General features: G+C 37.1%; 1 protein-coding gene across 1 annotated transcript in view; it reads right to left on the reverse strand.

Annotated features, from left to right (window-relative positions):
- Nucleotides 1–25,682, reverse strand: part of LOC308341017 (phosphatidylinositol 3,4,5-trisphosphate-dependent Rac exchanger 2 protein) — a gene marked incomplete at its 5' end in the record, with an annotated part of 290,021 nt that overhangs the window by 220,629 nt on the left and 43,710 nt on the right. Inside the window, 3 exons of the mRNA XM_080800603.1 lie at nucleotides 237–341; nucleotides 2,722–2,844; nucleotides 4,178–4,249. Of these exons, the coding sequence (XP_080656729.1) occupies nucleotides 237–341; nucleotides 2,722–2,844; nucleotides 4,178–4,249 (300 nt within the window). The remainder of the gene's footprint in view (nucleotides 1–236; nucleotides 342–2,721; nucleotides 2,845–4,177; nucleotides 4,250–25,682) is intronic.

The raw sequence follows: 25,682 nt of genomic DNA on the forward strand, positions 1-25,682 counted from the left end.
ACAAACAATTCATAGTCAGCCAGGAGAGGGCATTATCAGTGTTTTCCCATCCATGAGCTTCTGCCAACTCTCCCTTCTTACGATTAGAGTCCTTTGGGACTCTAGTCTCCTAGCCTGGACACATTTAAAGCATTGTCCCATGAGTAATTTTTACACCACATTGACGCTAGTCCTTGGTTCCTTAGAGAGCCTATCAACAAATCACAGCGTATGGTAACACTCATATATATACTTACCAAAAGAAATGTGCGGATTGTTCTTATTTTGTTAAGCTCGAGAAGCAATTTCTGTGCCTTCTCATGGTTACTACAATATTCATCATAGATACGAAACTTGTCTTTCTGTGAATTCGAATAAGGATAAGTTAGAGAGAGTCATGGTAGTAGCTATTTGGAAAGATAAACCTGTGTGATGTTTGTGAACATACTTTATGTGTCCAAAGTGTTTACTATATTTTGGGAGCTCTACTCTATGTATGTATCTAAGCACACTTTATTTATCAATTTTCTCTGATTCAAGAAGAATAATCTAGGAAAAAAGGTTACATTAACTAGAGTCCAATATGATGTATGCAATACTAGGTCAATGAGCCAAATGGTAGCAAATTACAGAGAAGAGAGTACTTAGCTTTCCTGAGAGGGTTCAGATACAGCTTTAAAAAAGAAAGTAGTATCTGAGCAAGGTTCAGAGAGATGAACCCATCATTCCCAGGCAGGGTGAGGGAAGAAAGCATTTTAGCAACAGGGAAAAGCATGTGCCTGATCATGCAGGAATAGAGAGACCTAGTACCCTGCAGTTCACATGCACCAATCTGGACAGCTGTGTTTAGGAGGGACACGGACAAACAAGAAGAGAATAGTCAGCAACAAGTGACTGAGATAATGATGGACTTTGGAGACTCTACTCTAATATGAGACTCTCTGTGACAAAGTATGAAAGGTCATTTCAAGTAGAATGATTTGTTAGTATAATAAAGTAAGGAAATGGTAGCTACTTTCAGACAGCTGTCACAGTACAATGGGACTTACAACACTGTGTAGCTCCAAAACACAAAACTAAGACCACTGGGTGGAAATTGCAAGGGCAATCCATAATGGGCAGTGGTAGGCAGATTCAGGATTAACATAAAGATCTTCTAGTGTTTATAGCTCTCACTAAAAGTGATCAAGGAGGAACAAAATAAATAGCCTTCGTATTTGCCACCGAAGGGGTACTTTCAAAAAGGGAGTAATTTCACCATCATGGCCTCTAAGCATCCTTCCGTCATTAGATTTTTCTCTCAGTGGCTAGGATTAGTATCTACCAAAGCAGCTCCAATAAGAGGAAGACACAGAAAATGTATTGATCAAATATGAGAACCGAAGTACACCCTCTGGAATTTCCATGACATACATTTGGAAAGCAACACTGAGTGCTATTTTATATAGCCAGCAAAAAATATACTGAGTTACTTATTTCAAGAGATGGTATGACCCAGAATGAAATACGCTTCAGAAATAGTTTAGCTAAATTCATGGATGACAGATTCATAGTGTGTTACTGAGGAAGTGGATGTCAGAGTGCAAGATTCCCATGTGAGGCCCTGGACTAAGGCAGCAAATGCTCCAGCTGGCAGGAGATGTGAATTCCTTCATGAAGAGGAACAGTCTGGATTAAGTGGACACAAACATGCGTGGTTTCCAGTCATACCCAAGGAAAGTACGGCTTGATCTTCCTACACCAAGGAGCCTCTCTCCATTTAATAGTAATTACCTTTATGAAATATTTCCTGATTATAAAAAGAACATATGCAGCTCTGCCTACTCCATACAGAATTACAGACCTAGAAACTACATACTGTTACCTTCCTAATGGCTAAATAGAAATAAAAATAAACAAAGATTGACTTCTGTGACAAAATATTCTTATGCATTTTTAAATAAAACATCAATTATATAGCATTTTGGTACAGAAAGGAATTCAGGTGGGTGTTCTGAAAATTAGCATCAGTGGAATGCTATAAATAGCAGCACTATTTTTTTTTTTTTGCTATGAATACCCTTCAGTTCTGAAAATAATTTCCATTTTATAGGTGACTTCTTACTTTATAAATCAATTGCACAAATAATTTCAACTATCCTGTCCGAAGAGATGGAAATGATTACACGAGCATGATGTGTAATTTGAAACAACTGAGGACTGACTGGTTATTCTTCTGCACCACTCAGTACGACCTTCTGAGAAACTACCCTTGAGAAACACCGAGACTCCGGCGTCCGTGTACCTAAAGTGACACAGCTTGTTCACCTGCAGGCTTGTCACCAGCTGATTAACAAGGGAACATTCTGACTCACAAAAGGCTCATCACGCCATTATAAGAGTAAGGATTTTCTGCCTCAAAAGGGAAATGCTCTATGCTTGGGAGAAACATAAAAATCCATTCATTATGAACAGCCTGAATATTCATTAGGATTCAAAGCTACAGAGGATGCGAAGAACTAACTTGTTGGGAAAAAGAAAAGGCTGTTTATTCTTCACTGAATAAAATGGATGATGTGAGGCCCTCACCCCTTTTCTGGCTCTCAGTGGAAGATTTCATTGGCCTTAAAAGACCCCAAACTTTCGGTGTCACATTTTGCTTCTACACTGAGTTCTCACATGCTACTTTGCCAAAAGCTAAACCCTAAAATCTGGGGGGAGGGGGGGCGCAGAGCTTTTAAAATAAACAGAAATTGGTCTTACAAAGTGAAGAAAGCAGGTTCCCACTTCTTGTTGAGCGTTAGGTTCTGGATGCAGGCATTCTTCCACGACTTTTAAAAATTCCTTATGTACAGCAAGGATATCTTCAATGTTTGAGAACAGCATCTACAAATAAATATAATAAGTGCAATAGTGAAGCAGGTCAAAAAAAAGTCCATGAGAGGATAGTATTCTCTTTCCAAGCTGAAAATTTCAGGGCATGCTTATCCTTTCCACCCACCCAGAGGGCAGAGGACCAATTTTGTCTGGACATCCTTTCTACTCCTACACAGCTCTGGGAACCAGGAACCATTCCTGGCTCTCAGGAAAAGCCTGAGTGACTAAATCCAAGCGTGACAGTCCCCAACCCATTAGTGAGAATGGGGAGCAGGTAACATAGTGCAGGCAGATTTGCTGCCAGGCTTTTGGGGGCAAAGGCTTCTTTGGTCTCTGGAACGGCATCCTGGAATGGACAGCTTCCCCTCTGGAAAGGTGCTGTGTCTGGAAGTGATAGCTTGGACAGCTACAAGGTCATTTTGCAGGGATGAGAGGAGCCAGCCCTGGGGCAAAGTGGATGACCTGGATGGCAAAGTGAAGAGCTAGACAGAACCTGGCAATCTTATTGACCTCCCTGAGTCACAGGTCCTGAACCTTCTCTTCTGTCTGGAGTCCCCAAATGAGAGCTGAAGTGTCTTCAACTCATTTGAATAATAAGTGTCTTTTGCTTGCGACCTAAACCACACAAACTAAAATGCTCCCATGGTAAGAGAATTTGAAAGTTTTTAATTTATGAAAAAATAGTCAGAGGAGCCTATAAAAATCCATGGGAATTTTTTTTTTTTTTTGTAAAATAAAACAGCAAATCAGCACCAAAAATAAATATCAATAATAATTTAGGCAGCTTAAATGAATAATAACAATAGTGCAATTAATTTTCATTTACCTCCTCCCCCTTTATAAAACTCTTCATCATTTTCCTTTCCTGCAGCCTAAAAGGAAGGGCTTATACATGTGTTTCTGAGTTGCAGCCATTATGCAGACATTTTCTGCACCACGGAACCACCCAAATCATTTACTCTTTGGTGATCAAAGATTGGAAGTCACATTTGTCCACATCTTGCCTTCCTAAGCCACCTCTGGCAATGCTCCCACTTAGGGCTCTGTTCCTCCTGCTCACAGACACTGAGGTTCTTGGTCATGGGTTTTTCTTCCTCTTTTCAAACTGTCCAAAGGCCTCGGCAAAAAATTGTTCCATGTCTTCTACGCCATCCTCATCACTCTCTGTTTCTTTTCCCAAACCCTCTTTCCCTTTATCTCAGGGTCGCCCACCCAAGTGACTGGCGCAGAACTTATAGTGGAACTGAGGAGAAGCTGAAGAGCCTAGAGTAACATCCCACAGAAGAAATTTTAATTAAAAGGGAATGTGTGCTTGGGTTGAGGGCCGACTGTGCCTCCTCACCTTCACTGTTTCTTCTGTTACATTTTTATCAATTTTTGATGCAGCACACTGGTTCATTCGGTGTAAGAATGCCTGCATGAAACAAACAAAAAAAAGATATTGTGAAGACAACATTAGGTTAATAAAATAACGGGGTGTTCATTAGAACTAAATTTTTTATAGGAAACCAGAGTTTAAAAACCCAATAACTACTGACAAAATAGTTTTGTTGTAAAAGGTGAAACCCTGGTTCACGGTGGTTTCTCCCTGAGAATTATATCCTTCAGAATTTGGGGCAAGACCAAAAGTAATCATGTATATATGAACTAAATTTATCCACCACAATCTCAATGTTCTGTGGTGAACAGTTAGGAGTCAAATGTTTCCTAAACTTCTAAGTCTTGTGAAGTACAAAACACCAAAATCTAATGAAAAATGGGACTTCTGATTTAAAAAAGGGGGGGGGGGCAGAAATTCCAAGGTGATCCTTTGGAACTGAGATAGACTGAGGGAAGGAAGTAGGGAGTCAAAGATAGAAAGAGAATGAAAGAGAAAGAGAGAAAAGAAAGTGACTCTTCAAGAAGGAATGAAACGATTTCCCTTCCTTTCCTAACTACCCCCTCCCAAGTTTTAGAAAGCCAGATTTTGTATTTCTGGGATCAGGTCAGGGCTCTCCAAAGCCCAATGGTAGGCAAAAAAGTTCCTTAGTATTTTCAAAGATCTGGACTCTCCTTAATAAGTCATTAATTAAGCTTGGATCCATGACCAAGTAAGCTATTATTTTTGCAAAGGAAGAAAAGAGTAGAAAGAGCTATTTATATTGGGTCTTAAAAGAGAAAGTTTGGAAGGAAAAGGAGAAGTGACTTTCCATCCAGCAAATCTGGCTTGTGTCTTCAAGACATTGTTCATTAACCACCTAGTAACCAGGTGAAATCATTGTTTCCCTTGTCTGTCTTAAGAATTTCAAGCACTACCAGCCAAGCTGGTAGTAAAATCCAATCAATCCCCAGGGCACACAGAGTCTCCGGGGAACCTCTGGATACTATATCAAACAAATGAAGATTAAAGTAAGAATCCCATTTTTGACATGCTATATTTACAAAGACTTAAGAGATTAAGAAAACCCAGTATTGCTCATAACGTTCCAAAGTTATCACCCTCAAGCACATTGGAGTAAGAATATGAATTGGCACAGGGGCGCCTCGGTGGCTCAGTTGGTTAAGCATCCAACTCTTGCTTTCAGCTCAGGTCCTGATCTCTGAGTTGTGAGAGGGAGCCACCCATCAGGCTCTGGGCTGAGTGTGAAGCCTACTTAAGATCCTCTTTCTCCCTCTACCTCTGCCCCTCCCCTCTCCCTCTCTAAAAAAAGGGTGGGGGTATAAAATGGCACATTTCTGGAAACAACTTGACCATATATCTAAAATTTTTAAATGGGCATACCCTTTAACCCAGAAATTCTTACCTCCATGAATTTATCCCAAGAAAAGTTTCAGACAAGACGGAATATTAATTACAAAAGTGAAAACATTGGAAACAACCTAAATGCCCATTAATAAGGGAATCATTTATATTATGATACATGCAAATTACAAATACTATGCAGAACTATAATCATAAATGAAATATAAAAATTTCATAGAAATATGTACAGACAGATGTCTATAAAATATTGTTTCATGAACATATTTATCAAACAGATTTCTTGATAGGTACACACATATATGTACGCACATATATGTATTACATACAGGCATATAGGCATAAATATACTTGTGTAATGGCAGTGTGCATTCATACTAAGAAAAAATATGTAGCATATATCAAAATGCAGCAGTGGTTAAAGTGACCTTTGTATACCTCCATATGCACAGAATATTTGGCTGTGAGCATACTGTAACATTAGTAAAAAGAAAAGCAAAACTATTTAAAAGAAACAAAACAAATGAGCCATAGGACCTCATTCCTAGCATTAGCTTCAAACCCATCTCTAGTCCCGATTCAATCAGTTCATGTTTCAGTCTATAACTACAAAGCCACGTCAATACTAACAGCCTCAACAGAATGAAATAATTCACCTGAATTAAATAAACTTAATAAGAAAGTAATGGATGTCACCTTGTTTTTTTTAATTGGAAACATGTGATATGATTTTTGAACTATTATCTAGAGTTAAGTAAAATTGCTCATGAAAAGAGATTTCAAATTTTCTGACTTTGCCCATTTTAATCACTATCAGTCTCATTTTTAATTTTAGATTTGGTTTTGTGCACTCATATCCAAAAGGCTCCATCAGTTCTTTCCACTTAGTCTTAAAATAACATGGTGGTGTAGTCGCCTAGTTTACATTTCATGTTGACCACACAGTAAACAGGTAACCTCTCATGCAAGCAAAACCGAAAGTTCACCTCTACATTTATAAACCTTTTCTTAGGAGCTGAACTCAGTCACATTCTGAAGCCCATGAATTAAAGTAAGGAGACAGCATGAATGAATCAAAATATGAGTTAGAAAGGCACATACAAACTAAGAAAGTAAACTGTATCTTCACCAGACTTTTTATCTTCTTAACCTCTGTGACATGGAACTTTTTGTTTAACTATATATGAAAGAAAACCTGGAAATTGTTAACATTTCTGATAAGGCATTTATCTTCCTAAGAGCTTCATTTTATACACACAGTTCAGTCAGATTTCAGATAGTTTGCCTAGAGCACAAAATCATGAAAACTGACATTTTTGACAAAACATGTAAGTCTTCCTTCCTTAAGATAAAGAAAAATAACGTGTATTCAGAATCCTCTTGTAACAACCAGCATCTACAAAGTCCTTTCAGACTTTGTAATTGGAGCATTTAATTTTTATCCAATCAGTCAAAGAAGCATTAATACCCTAAATACAAAAATACATGAGGGATTTCATATGCTGTTTTATCTCTGCATTCATTAATTCCCTTTGGTCCAGAGTTTCATCAGAATTAGGTCATCTTCACCTTGATACAAATATGTTGAAAATAAGTACTGGAAAAAGCTTGTAATGCCAGTGGTTCTCAAGCTTTTTATTGTGCATGAAATTTGAAGACTGTCTTCTAATTGCAGATTGCCCTATCCCCAGAAGGTCTGATTCAGCAGACTAGTTGAGGACCCAGAAATCTGCACTTTGGGTAAGCTCCCCAGATGATTCTGATGCAGTTGGTCTAGAGACTGCATCTGATGAACACTCCTGTGAGTTCTTTCTTCCAAAGACTAAAGAAACAGACTGTGAAGAAACAAGGAAGTGAGTCTCAATAGCAAAAATGGGTTCAGTTATTTCTTCTTCACTTTCAAACCCTATGTCAGCTCCCTCTACGCACAGTAACCTCTGGATCTGCCACTTGGTGTTCCTGATCATCACACCAGAGGATACCCTTTGGACCATGAACCTCAAATATGGGCTGCATAAACGGGGCATAATAATGTCTGAAGGCTAGGGAGATGCAGAGACCAGTGAGCTAAGACAGACTACGTTGCATTTGGAAGAGGTGAGGCTCACAGTTGCCCCTTCTTGTACCTTCCAGCTTGCAGGTGTGCTAGCATGAGCTCAGTTTGCCAGCATTCCCCTAACAATGATTACACAATACATTCCTAGATTCGCAGCAGTCAGAAGCTTCTCTTTCCCTACACCAAGAACAGAACTCATCATCTCCTCTTCAATTTCTTCCGTATTGTTTTTTTCCTACCATATATTTGGTAAAATGGGGTAAATGCCATATATTAATTAAAGCTTAAGAAAGCTAAAAATGTCACAAATGTGCTACCAAGAAAGTAAAAGAAGGAAGGAAACTCATGAGGATGTAAGAGAGAGAAGACAGCAATTCCCTTCCTCCATGTCTGTCCATCTGGGCCACTGCTTGCTCAAAGGGTAAGGCAAACTCCACGATGAATTTTATTCTCAGAATGTACCAGTTTACTTTAAAATTCTGATGTACTAATTTATCTCCTTCAACTCATTTTTGTCCTCCCCACTCTATCCATCAGGCACGCACAGTAGATCACTCTTAAAAGTCATACAGACATGTTCATTGCTACAACATTTTCAGATAGTTGTGGATATTCTTCTTTAATACAACACCAAACCTCAGTAAGTGGTCATTTCTTAAAGGGTAGTCATGATTTTCAATCTGAAACCAACCATATCAGTGAACTCTCCACACTCCATTGCATTAAAACCAACTGATCTATCTGCAGTTTGAAGGGATCTATTATATATGTTTGATGCTGTAAGAGTTTTTTAGCAATGACTCACTGGGAGTTAAACATATTTTCAAGATATTAACACATTTTGTTATTTAATATCAAAGAAAACCCACACCACAATAGTTAATATCAGTATCCAACGCATTAGAAAAATCTGTAAGTATTAGGAAAGTATTGAACTCATAGACATAAATTTTCCAAAACTCGAAATTCACTTGCAAACTTGAATTTATCATCATCAACAAATACTATCAGTTGTTTTCCTTGAGGTGACAAGCTTACTCCATTCTTTTTTTGAAAAAAACTATCTGCCAAATGCCCGAATGCCCTGAAACTGAAACATAGTTTATCTCACAGTTGTTATTTCCAGTAAATATAATGTTCCATAGCAACTCAATCACAAATTCTAGTCCCTGGAAACAACCATATTTGAGTATGCAGCAGAAGTACTAGGTATACTTCCCATTTCATCACACAGAATATTAAAAAGGCACATGCTCAAGAGTCAGGACTTAATAAAACTAATAATTTTTACAGCTTTAAGTGAAATTGGCATCCCCTTGTCACTTCCTCATAAGTGAGGACCAGGAAGTACGTAGTGGCTACTAGTAGATTTTCGTGCCACTGCTCGATTCACACTAAAACATCAGCAGTTTTACACTTGACTGATTTTCCCCCACCAGTGTAAGCAACAGCACAGTGGGGGGGGGGGGAAGCAAATAAAGTCTGAGTATTACCACGAGAATAGCTTTGACCTTATATATTCTCCAAAAGGATTTTGCAGAACCCCAAAAAACTGCAAAGCACACATTGAGAACCACTGTTTTAGGCATATAAAACGTATCAATAAACAAAATAGTCAAGAATTTCTGCTCTTATTCTAGTGGGAGGAGGCAGACAATATGCAATAAACATAATAAACATATTCAGCGTACGAGAAGCTAGGTGCTAAAACTAAGCAATGAACTTACTGTAATAATAAAAACATATCTACACACACTTGAAAAGAAAACAATAATTATTAAATTTTACCAAACATTTAAATTATACCAAGTCTCTACAATCTCTTTCAGAAGACAGGAGTAGAAGAAACATTTCCTAACTTGTTTTATGAGGCCAGCATCACCCTAATACCAAAACCAAAGACTTCACAAGAAAATAACAGACCAATATCTCTTCTAAGTATAAAAGTTCTAAGCAAAATATTAACAAATAAAAGCCACAAATGTCTAAAAACAGTTGTACTCCACAACCAAGGGGAATTTACCATAGGTATGCAAAGCTGGTTCAACATTCTAAAATCAGTTAATGAAATCCATCACATTACCAGTCTAAAAAGAAAAATCATATGATCTGATCAAAAGATGAAGAAAAAAGCATTTGACAATTCCAACACCCACTCATGACAAATACTCAGTAAACTAAGAATACAAGGGAATGTCCTCAACATTATTTAAAAAAATCTTTTCAAAAAACCCTACAGCTAACATTATATATAATGGTGAGAAACTAGAAAATTTCCCATTACAATCAGGACCAAGGCAAGAATGTCTCCTGTCACCACTCCTTTTCAGCATTGTCCTCTATTTCCTAGCTAATACAATAAGACAAAAAGGGAAGTAACAGGCATATAGGTTGGAAAGGAAAAATAAAACTGTCTTTGTTCACAAATGATATGATTGTCTATGTGGGAAATGCAAAACAATCGACCAAAAAACCTCCTGGATGGAACTTAGAAGCAATTATAGCAAAGTTGCAGGATACATGGTTAATATACAAAATTCCCTCACTTTCCTCTGTGCCAGCAATGAACAAATGGAATTGAAATTAAAAACACAATACCATTTACATTAGCACCTCCAAAAATGAAATACTTAGGTATAAATCTAAGAAAATATGTACGACAGGAGGAAAGCCGCAAAACTCTGATAAAAATATACCAAAAAAGACTAAATAAATGGAGAGAGGTAGTCCACATTAATGGATAGGAAGACTCGGTAATGTCAAGATGCTAGTTCCTCCCAACCTGATTTAACACAACTTTAATCAAAATTCTAGCAAGTTCTTTTGTGGATATCAACAGAATGATTATAAGTTTATATGGAGAATGAAAGACTCAGAATAGCCAAAACAGTACTAAAAAATAAGAAAAAAGTCAGAAGACTGACACTACTTGATTTCAAGGCTTACTATAAAGCCATAATCAAAACAGTATAGATTTGGTTAAAGAACAAATAGGTAAATGAAATACAACAGAGAGCCCAGAAACAGACTCACACAAATATAGTCAACTAAGCTTTGACCAAGGAGCAAAGGCTATGCTATACAATGGAGAAAGGACAGTGTTTCTAACAAACAGTGCTGGGAACAACTGGACATCCACATGTAAAAAGACAAAAAAAAAAAAAAAAAGAATGTAGACACAGACCTTACATCCTTCAGAAGAATTAGCTCAAAATGGATCAGACCCAAATATAAAATACAAAACCATAAAGTGCCTAGGATTAACATAGGGGGAAATTTCTAGGTGACCCCACGTATGGTAATGACTTTTTAAGATGTAACACCAAAGGCATGATCCATGAAAAAAATAATTGACAATCCAGACATCATTAAAATTAAAAAATTTTCCTCTCTGAATGACAAGAGAATGAGAAGACAAGCCACAAACCAGAAAGTATTTCCCTAAGAATTATATGACACATGTGATAGAGAACCATTGTCCAAAAGGTACAAAGTAAAACTCAATAAGAAAGTCAACAATGAAATTAAAAAATGGCAGAACTGAACAGACACCTCACCAAAAAAGATATACTCATGATAAATAAGCATATGAAAAGGTGTTCAAATCTTGTGTCATTAGGCAGCTGCAAATTAAAACAACAATGAGATACTACACACCTATCAGAAAGGACAAAATACTCAGAGTGCCAAAGGCTGGCAGGATGGGGAATAATCAGAAACTCACTCATTGCTGGTGGGAATGCAAACTGATACAGCCACTTTGGGAAAGAGTTTGGCATATTCTTACCATAAATGTTCTCACCATGCCAATTCAGCGATTGTGTTCCTTAGAAGTTACCTAAATGAGCTGAAAATTTATCCATAACAAAACCTGCACCTGGAAGTTCATAGCAGCTGTATTCATAAGTGACAAAAGTTGGAACCAATCAAGATGTCCTTCAGTAAGTGAATGGATAAATACATCCAGACAATGGAATATTCTCAAGCTAAAAAAGAAATGAGCATGATCTGGCCCCTCCCTCCTCTCGTATTCTGTCTCATCCCAGCTTCCCCATTCTGGACCACTGCCCAACCAAAGGCACCTCTCTGCGCCTCCCCAACAAGCCACGCCTACTTCCACCTTGGCACCTTTTCACAACCTGCTTCCTCTGCCTAAAACCCTCTTCATCTGGCTGCCTCCTGCTGTCACTCACTTCGAAGCTTCAGATCTCTCATGGCCATCCAGTCTAAGTGTTCCCTTTCCCACCCTCATCATGCCCTACCTACCCTATTATTCTACCCTATGGCACTACCTGCTCCTCCATGTCCCATTTTACGTATTTGTTTACTAGTCCCCCACATTCATACCAGAGCTCTGTGAAGGCAGTCTATCTGTTTTGTTCACTCGGGTTTCCCTAGGGTCTCCCAACAATGCCTGGCACTTGGTAAGCACTCAATAACTTTAGTGGTATGAGTAAAAAATATTTTCTTCACTAGAGGGTCTTTGTTTCTAAAGACCACCAGACTGTGTAGTATTAATTCCCCTAGTGTATTATCTTCCCAGCTATTAGAATAGAGCTAATCATCAGCAACTTAGAATATAAGAATGTCACACAATCGCTTTTCTTTTTCATCATCATATACCAGGGTATCTCAATATTAACACTCTTGACACTTGTGCCAGAAAAATGTTGGTTGTGGGGTTTGTCCTGTACATGTAGGATGTTGAAGAGTTTCATGGCCTGCACTGACTACATGCTAACAGCAACTACCATCCCAATTGCAACAACCAAGAATGTCTCTCCACCTTGCCATGACTCAGCACCCCCACAGTGGTGCAATGGAGCGCCCCTGGTATATACAATCCCAAAATACCTATAGCACTGTTAAGGAAATTCACAAATTTGAGACTAAAAGCTTCTGCATTATCAACATCTTTGGGCTACTTTATAAAAATAAGTAATTTTTTCTGTCTTCCTGGGCTTTAGCAATGTCCCATATTTCTCCATGTATCTTCTTATTTCAATGATTTTGGTAGATTATAAGTAAAAAGTCCACCACATTTTTATAAAATCATTAGGCAGAGTTTATATTTAAAGTTCCTTTCAAACAAAGCGGGTTTTTTAAAGCTCCCTTTGTTGTGTAGTTTCAACTCAGACACAATGAACAACAATTATAAAATACTTTGAGTTTGCACGTCTGTTCTCCATCAGACTATATAATGTTACAGAAAATGTACGGGCAGCATGTTTTCATCTTTGGGAACAGATATTAGTTTGTCCCTAGACTGCCATGACAACATTCCACCCATACAAAACTCCAAAAACTGAGAGAATAATAAATCACTTGTCACTCATACAGTAGCACTGAAGACTAACCCTCTTGGGCATCTATCTCTCTACAAATCATTAAAGGAAAATATATGCCACCCTGGGTTACTCAGATAGATGCCTAAAAAGATCACAGTGATACCAAACACTATGTCAATATCCAGAGAAAAAAACCTTGGAATGTTGGTGTTTTTTCATGATTCAGAACCAAAGGGATTTATTATGTCCTATTTGTTGAGAGCCTGTTAATATGTACTCAATTTCCCACCAAAAGATGTTTTATTCTTTCTCAAAACAACTATTATTTCAAAATTAACATCACCAACATCTAGGCGAAGATAATTTTTCACCATACCACCATACTTTTTAAACTTTCTTAGCTGAAACTTCCCCAGGATTTGAGGATAATTAAAACATTATTTAGTGTCTTCCGTTTGACCTCAATGTGTTAAAAGGCAGCATGACAGAATTGTGCTCTTCAGGACTGCTCAGGGGAAAGAATTCATGAAGGATCAGCATGTAATCAGTACTCTAACTACATACAAGGCACAGGATTTTAAAGATGGTTAATAGGTGGCTAGAGAGCCACTACTGAAAATGGACAGAAGATGAAGGAAAAACCAAAACCATGATCAATGGAATCTCGGAGATGCATAAAATTGAAAGGAGAGTAAAAATCAGACAATTTATTAAGTGATTTCAATAACATACCAAAATAAAAGCAAACTTTTCTGAAGTGTGTTTTTTGTCAATTTTTGTTATTTTGTTAAGTTTTTGTTCTTCTCTTGTGTGTTTTGTGATTTCAATTCCTACCATCTCATCCTCACCGCTCAGCCCATAAAAGTAGATTAATAATAGCCATCTTTCTTGGATATTTAACTTTCATTGACTTAAGGCAATGAGTTAAGTCTAAAGCAGAGATTGAAAGCAGTAGAGGTATTTTTTAACGTAACACAATTGGTTATAATACTGTTTCAACTGCTACCATTTAAGGAAATAAGAACATTTACATAAAAATCAATCATTACAGTCCCTCTTCAAACACTAGCAAAAAAAAAAAAAAAATCAACCCAGGTTCCACATTCCTGAATGATAACAATAGCCTGGAGCAAAAGCAACCACAAGTTCCCTTCACTGGCTGCAGTCATCACTATTCACTGTTACCCCCAGACCAAAACTAAATGGCAATTGTTTTTTATTCTCAACACTAATATTGTTATCTAATTTACATAAAATTCATTTTCCTGATTTCTGTGACTTAGAAATCTCTGTGGCCCTTTAAATTTTCAGCACATAATCTTGAGGTTTTGCCAAGACCCTGTTGGCTTTTATAAAGCTTTCTTTAATAGTAATCATTCCACACTTCTAACTTCTATTTGATTTTATTTTCAAAGTTTGCTTATTTTTAGTAATCTCTACACCCAACATGGGGCTTGAACTCAGCACCCTGAAATCAAGTTGCATGGTCCCCTGACTGAGCCCCCAGAGTTCTAAGTTTTAAAATGGCACTTGGTCCTAAAGTATTAGAGTGAAAAAGTCCCCAGATGAGAAGAGAAAAAGCTTGAAGAAAAAGCACAAAGAAAATTGGAGCCTGTTTACTTAACATCTGTTTTTCCAAGGCATTAACAATTACCTTAGATGTTAATTCTAACATAAAGTTTACATTTTTTTTTCAGATGGGCCTGTCGTTTTACTCTATCAGCCTGTGTGAGTTCTGTCCATACCAAGATCATGTAGCAGATCACTGAAATCAAAGCCATAGTGTGGCCTTACTCCACATACATTGTTCAACTTTTATTAGTACTTTGTGCTCTAAGTCCTCTCAAGGATTATAGATGGGCTGCAGTCTCTATAAACACCTTACAGTTTGATCTTGAATTAATTTGTTCTACCATCTTTGCATTTGTTAGTTTTTAAATTTCTGAAATATTTAGAAAATATGACTGAAGAGATTGATTGACACGAGCCACATTTGAGGGCAAACCTGGAATTCTGAGCAGAAAAGATCCAATATTATAAGACAATATGGAATATACATATATTTTAACAAACAATAGCACCCCCCCAACAAATACCTTGAGTTATTTGTTTTGAAAGCAAGGAATTGTCTTGAACTTAGCATTAGTTGGCTTGATTTACTGTTAAGAGAGGAGCAAAAATGGGAGGCGGGGGTTTACCCTTTAGTTCTTTTTTCTCTAGTGTTAGGAATAAATAAAACCATAGTAGATGTAATAGAACTATGGCTGTGGTTGCAGCAGTAGTGGCAGAAATACCAGTTAGCATTTATTTGGCCCTGATTATGCAATGACACTGTGCAAAGTGCCGACAAAAATTACCTCTGTGAATTCTTTTCACCTCTCTGTGAGGTAGGTACTATTACTCTTTTGAAAAGATTTATATTTATTTAGTTGAGAGAGAGCAAGAACGAGACAGCGAGAGAAAGCCAAAGAGCATGCACCCATAAGCAGGGGTAGGGGCAGAGGGAGAGAGAGAGAATATCAAGCAGATTCCGTGCTGAGTGCAGAGCTGGATGTGGGGCTTATTCCAGGACCCTGAGATAGTGACTTGAGTCAAAACAAAGAGCCGGAGACTCAGCCAACTAAGCCACCCAAACATCCCAAAGTACTATTATTTTTAACCTAATTTAATGTGTGAGGAAACCAAGGCTCAGAGCCTTGGCTGCATTCCCTGCCTATGAGACATCCTGTATCTGCATAGGTGTATGGTAGGTGTTTATAGGTGGGTTGAGGAGGATCAGCTCTGAGGGGTTTCAAAACAGCAGACTATAAACATTGGACACTTCTTAATCTTATTTATTTAGTTGGTTTTTTCCTGAAGTTTGGTGTATCACTGACCATTCTGGAAAAAGACATCAATCACCCAAAACAATACAAGGAACACAAGATCATCATGAATCAAATGATACTTGGAATATATAAGCCAAGAGAAATTTATTGCCAAAAAGTCACTTTATTAAAAAATATTTAATAGTTTAAAATAAAGTAAAATGACAGGCCAATCTGAAAAAAGTTCTACAGAAAAGTCAGGTACAGAAAAGAAGACTAATATTCTTGGAGTTGCCTTAGCTCTTCTGAATGCTATCTACTCTTTATAGCACCAAGAGAACCATTAAACAAACCTGGTGCATTAGGCGAGATTATAAAACAAAAATTAAAATCTATTCCTTTATGTATTACAAGTCACAATATTTGTAAAAGAGCTCAAGTCAGATGAAAATAATGAACCTTTCATTACATTCTGAATTAATAACAAAAAAGGGTATTTCAAATATCTCAGAATTTTGGGTGGCATTTAATAAGATAAAAGTACGTTTCCGGTGTTGGTGATCGATATGGGATAAAATGAATTTCCAAGGGCCGTTCATAAGCTTATACGAACATACTTGTGAAAATTTTTTCTCAATAAAATGCCGGCTCAATTAACTTATTTTTAATATTGCACAAATATTTATTCAGAGATGCCAGGAGACTATTGTGGCTCTAATATAATACTTCACATTGTGCTGCTCAGGAATTCACAGTGATATCAGATAACTTAAAAAACACAGCACAATGAAAGAAAAGGCTAAGCAGGAAGTACAAAGCACACTATATAGATAATATTCTCAAGCACAAATTTTTCTCTGGCACAGGAAACTGGTCATTTCCCAAATTTAAAGTGCAGAACACTATTCCTGTTTAAGTCATTATTTGAGAATTCAGTTCCCATTAAAAAGGAAATGTAGCAGTGAGGGAAGGAAAAGTATTTAATGCTGGAAAACAACCCAGAGAAATGACTGAGGATCCCAACACAAGGATTCGTCTCTGCCTGGTATCCAGACCTCGTTTGTTTTTTTTTTTTTTCCACACTCTGTTCTAGCTCCCTATAAAATCCCACAAGGTGGAGAAGAAAGGTTTTTTAAATTTGCTTCATGATACATGTATGCTTGAACTAATTTAAAGAACGTTTTTTATTTAGAAATTTCTGTATCTATTTTACCTTTTCTTCAGAACTCCTAAAATTGTTCATTCCTATCCTTCAGATACATATGACTTTTCTACCAACATCCTTTCGCCCCTTCTGACTTACCATAACCCCTTCTCTCCTTTCTTCATGTCTAGATATTCAACATACCATCCACTTCTCAGTCTGTAGTTCTGCTTCCTTTCCATTTTCATTCTATTTGAACTCTATTTCTAAAAGGAACTAATGTATAGTAATGTTAACAGTTAGTTTGGGGCTAGTACAGATCAGTGGAACAGAAGAGAGCCCAGAAAACACTCAGAGTAGGAGGGAATTCTGTATTTGAAACCGGTGGTGCTTTATTTTTTTTAATTAATTTATTCATTATAGAGAAAGAGAGCACTTGCGAGGATGCACAGGGAGGAGGAGAGAGAGGCAGAGGGAGGAGGAGAGAGAGAATCCTCAAGTTGACTCCATGCTGGTCCACAGCCCCACATGGAGCCCAATCTGACAACCTTGAGATCATGACCTGAGCCGAAATCAAGAGTCTGAGACTTAACCAACTGACCCACCCAGATGCCCCATGAGGCAAGTGGTACTTTAAATCAGTGGGGAAGGAATGCACAGGTGTTGAGACAACAGTCAGTCCAGTTTGCAGACTTTGTCAACATAAAAAAAAAAGAATGTGAAGTGGTTTAAGGTTTGAATTCTGGAGTCAGTCTGCCTGGATTCAAACCCCAGGTCTACCAAAAGCTAGATATAAGACATCTCACCAGTAAATTTACCTCCCTGATGCAGTCCCAACATCTGTAAAATAATATGGTATTTATCCTTATAGCCTTCATGCAAAGGTTAAATAAATTAATATTTGTGAAGCAACTATTATATCAAAAACCAATATATCACTGTTAGCTATAACTACTATTTTTTCCTATTTTATTTTATATCACCAAATATACTTGCCAGATGTTATTCTCATTAAATGACAGTACATTTAATCTCCGAAAGACCTTCAAGAAGAATCACTCTTTTATACAACATGTGATAATCAATGCATTAACAGGATTAGCATCATATATGTATAAATATGTAGAATATCTTTATTTTGTCTTTAAGCCATTTATAATTTTTATTCATAATTTGATTTGTAAAAATACATTAACAATCTTTAAAAAGGCAACTATCTGAAAGATTTTGCTTATGCACTCAAGAAATATGAGAAAAAATAACTGAAAATCTGGGATAACAATTATTATCAATAATCCCACTATGTTTCAAAAGCCAAGAGGAAAATGAAATAGGAAATATCATAAATAGTCTGTATACTTCATGAACCAAGTAGGAGCCAGGAAAATACTATTAATGAGTTCATTTCCATAGATATTAGCTTGCAGCTCAATCAACAGCTGAATATTCATGAAGCAAGTTGGATGCAGGTAAATGAGAAAACTTCCCTTTCAGGAAAACAGCAATTATAACAACAACAAAAATTTATGCATTGTTTTCTGACCCGGGTTATGTAAAATAACAAAGAAAAAGCTAATGTCCATTCAAAACTTTATGAATTTTGTTATATAACCGCAAAGATGCAATAGATTTGCTTACTGCTCCAAAACAGCAAATACCCTCTAATACCAGTACTTTCTTTGTTTCAGAACACTTAAATCATCCTAGATCCTCAAGAAGCAGCCTTAATAGGATGTAAATGAAATTGTCCCTAGGCTGAGTGCACATTACTAACATGGTTTAGGGCAATTATTTGTAGGGCTTAGAGCTTGAAAATGCAAACCATATAAAGAACAAACTAAACAGTAAACTAAAATCTAATCAGAACTACACCCAATATTGGGGGTTTGTCTGGAAGTTCTAAGTGCCCCCAGCAAGAAGACTTCAGGCAGCAATGATATTATTCAGGGAGATGGGAGCATGTGTCCCGCTGTCATTGGTCTGAAAGTTATACGTATATACAGATGCTCTTTGACCGGGAGTGGGGAGAAGAGGAGGTGGGAGGAAGGGAAAATGGCACCCACCGGGGAATAATTTTTATTGTCACGGCCTCTTTCAAATGCAATAGGATTTAGATTTGGACCCTAGAGCTGATAAAGAACTGGAATAAAATTCAGAAATGAAGTAGCACGTGACTTTATAGTGCTGAGTCACACTGCAGAGGTGGGTTATCAGCTTGAAACTCAGGAACTGGTGTCCTTGCTCATCCCAGTTCCCTGGACCTGAGACAGTAAAACTAATTCCAGACCCTGCTTCCCAGGGTGGAAGAGGCGATGTGGTCTGTTTATCGCTTGTTGCCTTGTGTTAAGTTTATGGTCCTGAAACACCCGCCATCTCCCAGTGTCCATTTATCACCTTGTTTCGTACACTGTGCCTGTGTCCTCACCATGCCCTCTCCCTGGAATGCCCTCCTCCGCTCCAAATTTAGTCAACTTCTACTCCTCCCTAACAGTGGTTCAGGGTCTTCTTCTGTAGGTAGCCTTGCGTTAATTCTCTAGGTTGGGGTTGGTTCTGCTCTTCTGGCTTCCAGAATGCCTTGTGCACTTTCTCATGATTGTACCTCATGTACTATTTGATTGTATTAAATTTATGCACCCCTCTCCCCCACTAGCTTGAAGCTGATGGGGATAAACACAATATTTTAACCGCCTTTATACCCAAAACAACAGGCCAATGCTGTGCACATAGTAGAAATTCAATGTTTCAGAAATGAACAATGGACTGGATGCAAGCTAGATTAAGAAATCTCTGGGTCTCTGTTTCTTCATGTGTAAGCAGGGGCCAAAAATAGTATCACCTTATAGAGAAGGAAAAGAGGTAGTGGATGAGAGCAGAGAGGTAAGGAGAGGGGAGAGTATAGGCCCTTCTTGACCATTATGAGAACTTCGACTTTTACTCATAGTGCAATGGGGAAGGATTCGAACTGAGTAGTGACAGGACTTGGCCTATGTTTTAGATGGAGTCTGGTAGCTTTCTGATAATAAAAAATGAGTTGCAAGCTCAGAAGCAGGAAGATGAGTGATGAAGCTACTGCATCTCTCATTCGGCGAAATGAATTTTGTTAGTACCTCCATAATTACAAATGTTTTTCACACATCCATATGCACACACACACACACACACACCCCATTTCAATTAATAAACACCGATCCAAGTAATCCTGTTTTTTAGTTCTCAAAATCATTTAAAATGCCAGTTAAGGAATAGATGCATGGCTATTTCTTCTGTTCTCTGTTTCTCTTTTTCATTTAAATATTCCCTTCTGGGGCACCTGGGTGGCTCAGTGGGTTAAGCCTCTGCCTTCGGCTCGGGTCATGATCTCAGGGTCCTGGGATCGAGTCCCGCATTGGGCTCTCTGCTCAGCGGGGAGCCTGCTTCTTCCTCTCTCTGCCTGCCTCTCTGCCTACTTGTGATCTCTGTCTGTCAAATAAATAAATAAAATCTTTAAAAATAAATAAATAAATAAATAAATATTCCCTTTTGTTCTGTAGGCTGAATTAAGGAAGCCATCAAAAAATATTACTTATAAACAGTGTCAACAATTGCTTTCTTATGTATCACTTCATTAACTTAAGAATAAATGGGATATGGCCATACTGGGTTCTTTTCTCATTCCAAAGTGATAAAAATGAATGATGAACTCCCCGGGTCAAAAGTCCATACTCGCTGCAATATTTGTTCAGAAATGAGAAATATATTTTTTACATAGGGATTGTGACTGTTTAAGAAAAATAATAAACATTATTTTAATCAACAAGTAAATTGCTTAAATACTAAACTAAAAAATTTAAAATAAGAGTATTTCATATAAACTGGCATGGACCTTTTCTCAGTGGTAAGAAATACAAACAATTTTGAATTCTCAGTTGGCTAAGTAAAGACAGACATAACTGCTTTGATGCCTATTTACTAAAGAATTAATTAGTAAAAACACATGAATGAAGGGACATGAAATAATTACCCATTGTTACATGACCAGAAAAAGAAAGGCAGGTACAGAATAATTAAGGTTACTGTTCAAACTTACTATTTCTATCACAGATAGAGCAAAAATTATAAAGTGTCCATTTTTTTCACTAGTTATATAAATTAACTCAATTAATGTTTCCATAACCCTCTAAATTTGGATATAATCTTAGCTGAATTTTAACAACGGAGAAACTGAGTCTCAAAGAAGTGAAGTAACTTCTCCAAGGTCAAGCAGCCAGGATATGAGGGAGCCTGGATTAAATTCCTGCTTGACTCAGCACCAACTCTCCCATGGCTCACTGGATTATGAGACCCACACTCCCCCACAGGTAAATTAAAATGGTCAGGTCAGGAGACCTCATGCAGAGGCTGAAACAGAAACCAAATTATGTTCAGTTTCTAAATTTGATTTCCAAAGTTCCTAGGCCTGCTTTGGAAAACGATGGCACTCCCTCATATCTTTGAGCACAGAAATCTTCCATTTAAGGCTACTTGATTTGATTGTACAGACTTTTTCCTGAAATGAATAAAAAGCACAGAATTTGAGTAAGCTCTTATATCTGTAACAGAATACTGCTTACAGAACAAAATTCTCTGAAAATCCTGTCCTCTTAACCTAATTATAGCATGTAAGTTAAGACCACATTAAAGAGCACAATACAATTGAGTACCTACTTTCAGCTAACGAATTCCAGCAATTACCAGGGGCAGACCAAAGTCTGCCTGGTTAGCATACTACCCACTAGTTTCACCTACAAAATGTAGGAAATGACCTTTCACCATTTGAGGAACTTAGATACTTAGAGTTACCCTGTTTTTATCCAAAATTATTGTATTACTACTACAGAGAGAAATACAGGAACTTATAAGGGTTTAGGACATAGGATACATCCCAAACCCTGAATCAGTCTTCAGACATCCAAAACAATGTACTAATGAATTCAAAACAGCATAAAATCTCCTTTGAAGATGACCAATGGAGTTAATAATGATAATAATTATCCTAAGCATTCATTCTCCAGAAAGCTAACTGTTCCTTTTATGATGTTAAATCTAAGTTTTCCCTGCATCGAAACACCATTAATTAGGGAAATTAATAGGCAAACCACAGACTGGGGAAAAAAATATCTGTAATACGTAAGTCTGAAAAAGGTTCCTTATGTAAAATATACAAATATTTAAATCAATAATAAAAAAAAAGAAATACTTTACAATTTTTTAATGGGTAAACATTTGAACAGAAAGAAGATACAAAAATGCCAATAAACACTTAAAAGAGCAGCTTGGATCATCTGTTATCAGGAACAATCAAATTAAAATGAAAATAAGATACACTAATACCAGGAACTAAAATAATAAAGACTAACAATACCAAGTGTTGGGGAGAATGTGGTTTTATCTAGGACTACAAATGACACTCTAAAAATAAGTTAAAGTGCCAATTCTCAATCATCTTCAGGTGAGCAATTTATATCATAGCCTGTCTGTGACACATAAGCAGCGAAAATAAAAAAATTAAAACCCATAATAAAAGGCTTATTAAGAAAATGTTATGCATTGTACTAATTATAAGGAATCTAAGCATGAAGAGCCATGTAATTCTATTCGGTAGCTTGACAATAACTCTAAACCTTATACTTCCATTATCCGTAAAACTTCATTATATATCATTATGTATGGAGGGCAATCAACATAAGGAGTGTACTAAGTAAACTGTCTAAAAGAAGAGGAGAAAACTATGGAGCAGGAAGAAGGGAAGAAAAGAAAAAAGATGAAACAATTCTTCCCCTCAAAATGTTTAAAATTTAGTTTTAGGATAGAATTATACACCTATCGAATTATATTCTAATTGTATAGATCTCCTTTGCATATACCGTCTTCTGGGAACTAACCCCTGTGTCCTCTCCAGGCACAGCTCTTACTCTTAATGTGTCCTGGATTTTATACGGTCTGACACGTAGCACATGCTCCATACACATGTGTTAACTCATTATCTGGACTTCATGGTGAAGCAGTTCTCCTGAATACTGAGTCAGCAATAGTCGTTACTGATAAAATTCTTAAAGACCAGGATTAAATCTGTTTCCCTGGTTCTCTTGCAGAATCTAGCCCAGAATCTCACGCATAACAGATGCGTAACGAAAACATGTTAAATTCATCGGGTATAACGATTTCATTTCTCCAGTGTTCTTTTTTGAATTCCCATTTTCCAACAACTGCTTAATACATGATTATATGTAAATAACTCATAGTCATCTGTATTATCTTCTTCAAGTACAGGAAGATATTTCATCCAAGATTTAAGAGAAACAATTAGTCGACATCAAAAGGAAGTAATCAGTGAAAGAATCTGCTCTCTTCTCTACCAGAAAACTTAGAATAATACATTCAGTAACAATATTAAGGCAACTCCAACTGAATTTTTGTTCTGGTATCTATGCCATGTCAAATAATTGTCAAAGGCAAAAGAGAAGATTCCTGGGCTGGCTAATGCAGGTTTTTTCCTGTTGCCTGTCAATAGCTACCTGCTTGATGACCCGTGCTGCAGGTTTCTGAGATAGTAAGTGTAGTCTATAGCCTTGGGACAGAAGCAAGCATGAGGGGCACCTGGGTGGCTCAGTGGGTTAAAGCCTCTGCCTTCAGTTCAGATCTTGATCTCGGGGTCCTGGGATAGAGCCCTGCATCGGGCTCTCTGCTCAGGGGGGAGCCTGCTTCCCCCTCTCTCTGCCTGCCTCTCTGTGATCTCTGTCAAATAAATAAAATCTTTAAAAAGAAAAAAAAGAAGCAAGCATGATCTGGCATGCACTAGATGTATGCTTTAACCAGTGGAATCACCCAGGACTCAGTAGATGAGCAATAATCAGTTTAAAATTATATAAATCATTCCTACAGAACTTCATATAGCTTTTTAAATATTATCGCTCAGCCATTCCTCGTCTCAAAGTCATACTCTTAATTCCAATCATTTCCCTTCAATCACCAGTGTCATTGATAAGAACTGCAGCCGCCACTACAGTGGTGAAGGAAGGTTTCAATCCATCCTCCAGGGCCTAGATCAAAGCCCACTTCCTTCCAGAAGATTTCCTCCAATCCTTTGGCCCATATATTTTTTTTCTTAATTAAATAACCAATAGAATTACTAGATAAAATACTCAATAAGTAGCTACCAAACTGAAGTAGCAATTCTAAATTTTCAAAAAGTTAGACATAGTATTCTTTCTAAGAAACTAGAATTTTATGTACAAATTGAACATTTCATCTTCAATCATATGATTAAAAATGGATGTTACTATCTGGAAAAAGAACACAGTCCAATAAAATGTGCTGTATGGTTAGAAAGTCGAGTTGAAGCATGGCATTAATTTGAGGACCTACCTGTATTTAAAAGAAACAGAATTCTTAAACAATAGAACACCTATCTCTAAATACTTATAAATCTAGAACAAATTTTAATAATTATTTCCTCATCATTAAAAGAAAAAAAAACAGAATATTTTGAAATCTGCTTACAAACTTAAGCCAAGGATAATTTTGAACAGTTCAAGTTCTGAAATAAACAATCCATAATCTTCAAAACTTATTTTTTAAAATAAACAGTGCAATTTTTTTCATAACCTTAGGTTTCCCAAGAGAAATGTATTCATCTGAAGTTTTTCCTTAAGAATAACTAATTACATTGCCCCTGTTTCTCTAAGGTACCAGTTATGACCCCCTACATCTTCTAAAAGAACTCAGTTTGGTTCCTCTAACAAGAAGACCATTCCTATTATGTTCAGATGAATAACTCAAACTAATGGAATCCGAACCGTTGCTATAGAGGCTATGAAAAATAAGCTTTTGACTGTTTCTAAATCAAAGTGCTATCATTCAGGTCCCATGGTTATAGTGCCGTTAACAATGACATTTCTTGCAAAACAGTGCACTGTTTTAAGAATGTCTAAACTATTGTGCTGTGTTAGAATACTAAGGGAGAAATCTATATCTCAAAAGTTGCTTATATTTAATGTTCCTTAATCTTAGGTATTATTTAGAAAGGCTCAATACCTGACCAAATCAGATTTGAAGCAATGTTCCTTAAATTATAAAACACTTTATTTTTCCAAGTTCCTAAATACTTCTCAGCCTGTATGTTTGTTGAATGAATAAATATTAAGAAAACGTTCATCATACTTCTCAGCTGAGACTAATTAATGCACATGCACAAAAATGAGAAATTTATACATGAAAATTAAACAAAACCAGGATATTAAGTTGATGGGGGCAGGTTATATCATAACACCTGTGTTTATGATATCATGATACCCTCATCTGTGCTGAACCACGGATGAGAGAGATGACGAAGAAACTGGAGAGATGTCCTTGATATGACCTTCAGATCAATAAGACATTCCCGCACCTGCAGCTTAGTTTAGTGTCACAAAGAACAGTATATACCAGTTTCAGAAAAGTAACACAAAGAGCTTGTGTAGATCAATGCAGGTCCTGTCTGTGGAAAGACCAGTCCAGTCCCTCCCCAAAAGACTACATGCTTTCTTTTCACAGAGCATAATGCATTGCTCATATTGTCTTTTCAGTATCTCTGTCCTTGACTAGGGCTTCCCTTAATGAGAATGAAGAACAATGAAGACAGCATAATTTGTAACAGAGGTTTGCTAGTTTAAAAGTTGAGGAAGATTCATATTAAAAATTCCAGATTTGGGGGGCACCTGGGAGGCTCAATGGGTTAAAGCCTCTGCCCTCGGCTCAGGTCATGATCTCAGGGTCCTGGGATTGAGCCCTGCATCGGGCTCTCTACTCAGCCCGG

This window comes from Martes martes (genome assembly GCF_963455335.1).
Source record: "Martes martes genome assembly, chromosome: 4".
NCBI classification, from domain to species: domain Eukaryota; kingdom Metazoa; phylum Chordata; class Mammalia; order Carnivora; family Mustelidae; genus Martes; species Martes martes.